Source organism: Nuphar pumila, chromosome 3 (assembly GCF_984573655.1).
Source record: "Nuphar pumila chromosome 3, dmNupPumi1.hap1.1, whole genome shotgun sequence".
Lineage (NCBI taxonomy): Eukaryota > Viridiplantae > Streptophyta > Magnoliopsida > Nymphaeales > Nymphaeaceae > Nuphar > Nuphar pumila.
In genome coordinates this window covers 4441084-4447707 of record NC_143251.1, presented here as the reverse complement: position 1 = coordinate 4447707, position 6624 = coordinate 4441084, and the positions used below count along the sequence as shown (strand labels likewise).

General features: G+C 44.8%; 1 protein-coding gene across 1 annotated transcript; it reads right to left on the bottom strand.

Annotated features, from left to right (window-relative positions):
• Positions 1–900: 900 nt before the first annotated feature.
• Positions 901–2228, bottom strand: LOC149841697 (transcription factor MYB77-like). Its single transcript, XM_089998651.1, has one exon. It carries the CDS (start codon positions 2145–2147, stop codon positions 1248–1250), a length of 900 nt encoding a protein of 299 aa, XP_089854777.1. The 5' UTR covers positions 2148–2228; the 3' UTR covers positions 901–1247.
• Positions 2229–6624: the final 4396 nt, after the last annotated feature.

Genomic DNA, 6624 nt, shown 5'->3' with positions numbered 1-6624 from the left:
CCCTTGCAAGAAACATACATCCATTGGGGCTTGTGTTTGGTTGGTAACGAGACTGATTAAACTCATTAAATATATTGAAAAGAGTAATTATTTTTTTCTTAGGCCCTTTTTCATAGTTTTAAGTATTTTTTCTCAGGTCTAACATCTCTAAAAATCATAGTTTTAAGTAATCTTTCGCCAAAATTTGACTTATATACAGTTTTTTTTGGATAATCCAAAATCAATGGCTATGAAGGTACCAGTTTTTTTGAGACTAAAAAAAAAACATGATCCAAGAGTCGGTTCCCACGCTAAACACCTCTAATATCGTAAAACACTTCAAACTATGGAGCCTAACTGGGCAAAACGAGAAAAGAAGGCCTAATATGTTCAGTTCAAGCACCACTTAGCTCGCCAAAGTAACAAATCAAACTTGAGCATCTTCTGTTCGGTTGGTTCAGCTAGTTTATGACTTGATGCAAATGCCAGCCGAGCTAAACTCATCTTAGGTTCTTCGGTTCTGGTTGTCTTTTTTTTTTCCTCTCCTCTTTTTAGTTTTTTCATGTTCCCAAGAGCACTTTGTTCATACAATATGAGGCTCCGCTTGTTTGGCATGAGCAGCCAGCGCGCGTCAGCTTGTGTTGGGACATTGCAGGTTCAAAACCCAATGGTATAGTTGTATAACTGAAAAGAAAAGCGTCAGATTCAGCCTAACCCCAGGTTGTGCCTTAAAAAAAAAATACTTTGTTCATCTTATACCAATGAAAATGAAGGGAGGAAGAGAAAACTAAAAAAATGAGTAAAAATCATTCTAGTGCTTTCCCTTGGCCTTCCCGTTTATTTTTCTAGGAAAATAATTTTAAAGGAAAATTACTAAAATTTCACTATCATGGGGAACGGAACACTCTCTGGTTCATCATATACCAAATTTCTCTCTTTTTTTCTCATTTAGTTTTCTTGCTTGGAAAACTTCCATCTTTTTCCACCCTTTGTACAGCAACGAAGGCCCCGTTTTTTTCCCTCTTATCAGAAAGATTTAAGAAAAAGAAGAAGAAAAAAAAGAAAATGAAAAAACACCAGTCGAGCGTGATGATGGTCGCTCTGGGTTCCCCATCAACTCCCTAAACCACGGCCTGTCCTCAAGCGAACCCACATCAAAATTTCTCCTTTCATCGTTCTCCCCTCTTTCTTCACCACCATTTATGTACAGAAATTTCTCTACCACCCCAACACCAGAACGCAGAAAGACACCTTTTTTTATTCATCCCTCACTCCAACCTGCTGACCCCAATCCTCTTCACCGCGGCGTTCCTCAACCCGAACCCCGCTGGATCGAACGCTCCGCCGCTCATCTGAATCACCGACATGTACTTCTGCACCTCCTTCGCGATCATCTCCTGCATCAGAGACAAGAACTCCGGCCCGAGCGACAACGACTTCTCCGCCGCCCCGGCGAACGCGCCGAGATGGTGGTGGTTCTGGACGGACGATCGGGCGGATGCGGAATCAGAAGAGTCCGTCTGGGCGCCCGGGAGGGAGAGACTGAGAGAGGTGGCGGGGTCGTTCGTCGAGGTCGCCGCCGGAGCCGGAGGTGGCGGCGGCGGTGGGACAGCTGGTCTCGGCACCGGCCGGAAGACGTTCGACGGAGGAGGAGCGGAGAGAGATAGGCTGGAGTCGCTCAAATCGGAGCCCGACGGGCTGCTCGGACTGAGACAGAGGACGCCGGCGGCGGCGGAAGAGGGGCTGGCACCGCCGGAGCTGTTGGATCGCTTGGCCGGAGGGTCGCCGGCGGTGGAGCACTTGCGCTTGAGGGTGGAGTTCCAGTGGTTCTTGATGGCGTTGTCTGTGCGGCCGGAGAGGATGCGGGCGATGGTGGCCCACTTGTTGCCGTAGCGGGCGTGGGCTCGTATGATGGTGGCATCCTCCTCCGGGGTGAAGGACCGATGCTCCACCTGCGGTGATAACTGGTTGCACCACCTCAGCCTGCAGGACTTCCCGGACCTCCCGGGTATGGACCTGCTGATCAAGGACCAGTTCCTAGGCCCGTGCTTCTCCACCAGCTTCTGCAGCGCCTCATCCTCCTCGGGGCTCCACGGCCCCTTGATCCGATCCATTTCCTTCCCGCTACCCATATTCATGGCCGCCGCGGATGCTGCTGCTGCTGCCATCACTCAGTTTTAGTAAAACTTCTCAAGAGCAGAGAAGAGTCGGTGGTAGTGATGATTCATTAGGAAGTGGTAACCGGGAAGGGGGTTTATATAAAGGGGAGGGATTAACCGTTAGCGGGAAGAAAGCGGAGGGAGTAACCGGTAGCGGGTATCAGTGCGGTTGCTTACGAATAACTGTAAAAAAAAAAGGGGACACGCGTCGTCACCTGGAAGGATGAGGGAGGTTGAGTTTGACTAGGGCCAGGCTGGAGAGCATTTCGTGAGATCATTTTTTTGTTGTTGCCCTCGTCTCTCTTCCTTATCGGGAATCAGGCCTCGTTCTCTACATCTTTATTTCTATTAGTTTATTGTTTGATTTTAAAATTGAAAACAGGAAAGGACGCACGGAAGAGGGGTGAGGTGGCGAGTAACGACAAGGTCCGGTCGCCGAATCGGAGGGCGGATCATTACTCCCCTCCCTGTCACGCCAGCCTGTATACCTGCCACGACAGCGCCACCCATCTCTCTCTCTCCCTACAACGGCCCTCTTTGCTCTCCTTCGTACCACTTTCCTTTTGCTCACTCACACGCACCTGTCAGCGTGAACTTCTAGACGCCTCTCCTTCCACTCACCTTCCTCCCTCTCTCTTTTATTTTCTAAAAATTTGAAAGAAAAAAAAAAAGATTAGTAACGGGGCTCCGTTTGTCTGGTAGGAGTATAGCTAGTGTACGTCACCTGTGTTGGGACGTTGCAAATTCAAATTCCAATGGTATTGCCTTACAACTGGTAGGGTCTGCCTAACCCCCTGCTTGCTTATCAAAAAAAAAAAAAAAAAGTTTGAAAAATAAAATACAGACTCTGTTCCCTTTTCCTTTTTTTCTGTACTGGACTGTACGTCCTAAATTATTTCCAATGAATAACCACGGTACTCTCGCGCCCTCTGCGTCCGTACGAACAAATTTATTTATTTTTTTGGAATGGAAAGACTCGTTTGGGCACCAGCGCTAAACGGACAAAGTTCATGAACTCTTCCAAAGAGTTAAGAGTATAATTAGGCTATTTAACCACAACGTGGAACGGCCAAAAACTAATTATGAAAGAACGGCCAAGTACGTAATTGAAAACTTAAGATTTGATAAAGTTAGGATTAGTTCTACCCTCAAGTTCTTATGAAATATATTTATTTTGATTAAATATAAAAAATGTTGTTTTTCAAAGTTTAGTTGGGGATTCATGAGGGTTACTTAGGGATGGTAGTGGATTGGGGTCGGGGACAAGGTCTTCACCTTAGCCTCGTTTCAAAATTTTGCCCTTCATCTCTACCTTGATCTTCACAAGGCTTAACCTCCATCCTAATTTTATTCTTCATTTCATGTCCTTCATCCTTTGTTCAAATGGGGGGAAGCAAGGTGGGGCTTCATCTTTTCATCGTTAAAGCAAGAAAAAAAAGAAATGAGAGTTCATGTGGTTCGTTAGAAGAATGAGATGTAAGAGAAAGTGAAGATTCTATAAAAAGGTCTTGGGCTAAGGTTTTATATATATATATATATATAAGATTTTATAATATGCATAAAGGTGTAATAATATTTTTCATCATTGCCTCTATCCTCGCACAGGTTTTGATTTTAACTTTGATCATGGGTTCATTCTCCATTTCATATCCTTCATCCCCAATCCAAATGGGGTGAGGCGGGGCGAAGTAGGATCCCGTTTTTCCTTGGTCCAAGGCCATCTCATAAGTTACTTAAGACCATAGTAACAAAAATTTAAAACGGCAATATCTCAACAAGCAAAAAAGCTCAAAAGATTTTTAAAATTTTCTCACATCTTGCATTTTTGGCAAATTTTTGGGAATAAAATAAATAAAAAATAATTTGTATATGAAAATATAAATAAAATACATTTAAAAATATAAATTTTAAAGGTTTTCATGATAAATATATTTTAAAAATATAACTATGGCAATATTTGTCATGGTTTGAAAATCTTGCAAGAAATTACCATTTTAAACTTTCAAGTAATTTCTCGTAGTATATAGGAGATATTTTTATAAATATCGCGATATTTGTCCCGTAGCTTACGACTACTTAAAAGAGCTCCCGATCAAGTGTCTTATTGGACCAAAATTAACAGGCATTGTCCCAGAACGTGTCCACAAGGGCATAATCGTTATTTCTGTTATCCAGTTCCTGATTTTAAATTTTTTGAATTTTGATGTCGGCGTAGTTGGGTGCCAGATCACGGCGACCGAAAGGTGTGGGTTCTACCGGTAGTATGCCGGTTGGTGGGGAAATGATGAGGGTTGTAGTAAGAGAAACAGAAAAAACTGCAAAGAGAGAGAGAGAATGGTACTTTCAAATGTGCAACGGTTAGGTGGGCACATTGTGGAGACAGCTGTCGACGTTGGCTCATCACACGAACTGCCTATGCTTATCGTACACGTGTCCGCCTCCTTCTTTGACCCATGAATCATCTTTTGCATGTGCGCCTGCATGCACCTCTACACACACATAATGCACCACGACGTCCGCTGGTTTTCCTTCTCTCGTCCTCGCCCGCCCCTGCAATTTTCAGATTGAAATGACGGGATTACCCTCGAGAAAATAACAGTTGAGACCCTTTAAGCGTTTGGAGCTCACCAAAGATTCGTGTTGATCGTTTTTGCTCGCCACTTTTTTATTTTATTTTCTTGGATTAAAAAGATTTAACTATAACGTAACGTAACGGAATTGCCGTTGCACTTTTCTCGTATGATGGATCCGTTATGTTGCACTTCTAAGCAAGATCCGGGTCACCCCAATTGGGATCCGGCAATCTCTTAGCTCCTCATCTCCTATATACCCTTGGTAGTCAATCACACGGACATCATTTTCAATCCGGGTCGGGTTCTGTTGCTGTGGGGGCCCATGAAATGTTGGTCTACGATTATTGGCCCGTCATCACATCGTGGATGACTTAAGAGATCATTTGATCCCGTTTAATGCCTGCCCTTACCCAGCTCAAAAGCGCCTCAGCACCGCACAAGTCATTATCCAGAAAGAGTGGGGACAAAACAGTCTACCTCCTGACCACAATTAACCCGGAACCCACATGAAAGGCACCGCCGCACGGAGAGAGCTCATTGCTGGTGGGTTCGTTGGACGTTTTTAATATTTTCAGATTAATTAAAGAAAAAGAAACGACCAAAGAGACTCGGAATACGACACTCGCTTTCCCCGAGACAAAACGAACAGAACCGAACCGAGCTGAGATTAATTATAGAAAAAGAAACGACCAAAGAGACTCGGAATACGACACTCGCTTTCCCGGATACAAAACGAACCGAGCTGCGCTACACCTGTGGAATGATCACGATTCACACCCAAAATCCATAAAAATAAAATCCCTAGAAAAAGAAAACAAAGGGAAAAAGGAAGCCACCTTCCGCGAACGCGTAGGGACACTTCGTGCCGCACGTGCGTTTCCCGCGTGTCGACCAGAAGAAAAAAAAAAAGGAGGAAAACGTGAGCGAAGAAGGACTTTCTCTCTCCTCCATTATTGGCGGTAGTGTACGTGTTGGGTGGACGGATAACCACCCAGATCCACATCATCGCTTTGCCGACGTGGACGTCTCGGGGCTCTTGCCTTGGCTCGAGACCGCGGGCGAAGCGGGGCCCAGGGGACCCGCTACGTCGGTCTGCATTTCACGTGGCAGGCGCCCCCGATCAGCTTTAACCGTTTTGTTTTTTGGTGCCTTTGGGGGCTGCTGCCCTCAGATCGGTCTACGCCACGTCATCAGTCTGCCAGCCTGAACCCCACTTTCTCCCCGCTCGTGGACCAACGGGGCATCTCTTTCCACCCCTCGAGATCCGTAAAGCAGCTGGCAGCATATGTTTCCCTTGGAAATTACCATAATACCCCTTCCCTTGGAATCGAAAACCAAAAAAAAGAGCCTCTCTCTCTCTCTCTCTCTCTCTCTCTCTCTCTCTCTCCTCGCTTTATTTTGTTGGGGGAGTGCGGATAGAAGACTAATAAACTATAAAAGCTCCTGTTAACTGTCATTGAGCTCATTTAATTAACACCACCTTGTGTTGTTTATTATATACCACGGTTTTTTCTTTTTCAATTTGTTACTTCAACAATGGAGAGAATGATAAATAACTTGAATGTCCTGCAGTCAAGGGAAGCAGATCAGGTCATGCTGAACATGAGCGTTTTTGCTCATGCTCACATCGTGGCCATCCGATTTGCATTTTAAAAAAAGCTCAAAAGTCAACAAAACCACGTGGCATTCATCCAAAATGCAAACAGACGGCCACGATGTCGGCATGAGCAAAAACGCTCATGTTCAGCATGACCTGATCTGCTTCCGTCAAGTATGACCTCTATTGGAAGAGGTCCAACATCCCCCATTCGATTTTTTTTGGGATAATTACTTGCATTAGGGAACACCTTATGAGGAACAATAATTGCACATCCCAATTTATAAAAGACCAAATTTAGCTTGATATGGTTTTC

What these genes read in the sequence shown, in the direction of transcription:
- LOC149841697 (XM_089998651.1), bottom strand. Translation starts at nt 2,147, where the DNA reads ATGGCAGCAGCAGCAGCATCCGCGGCGGCCATGAATATGGGTAGCGGG.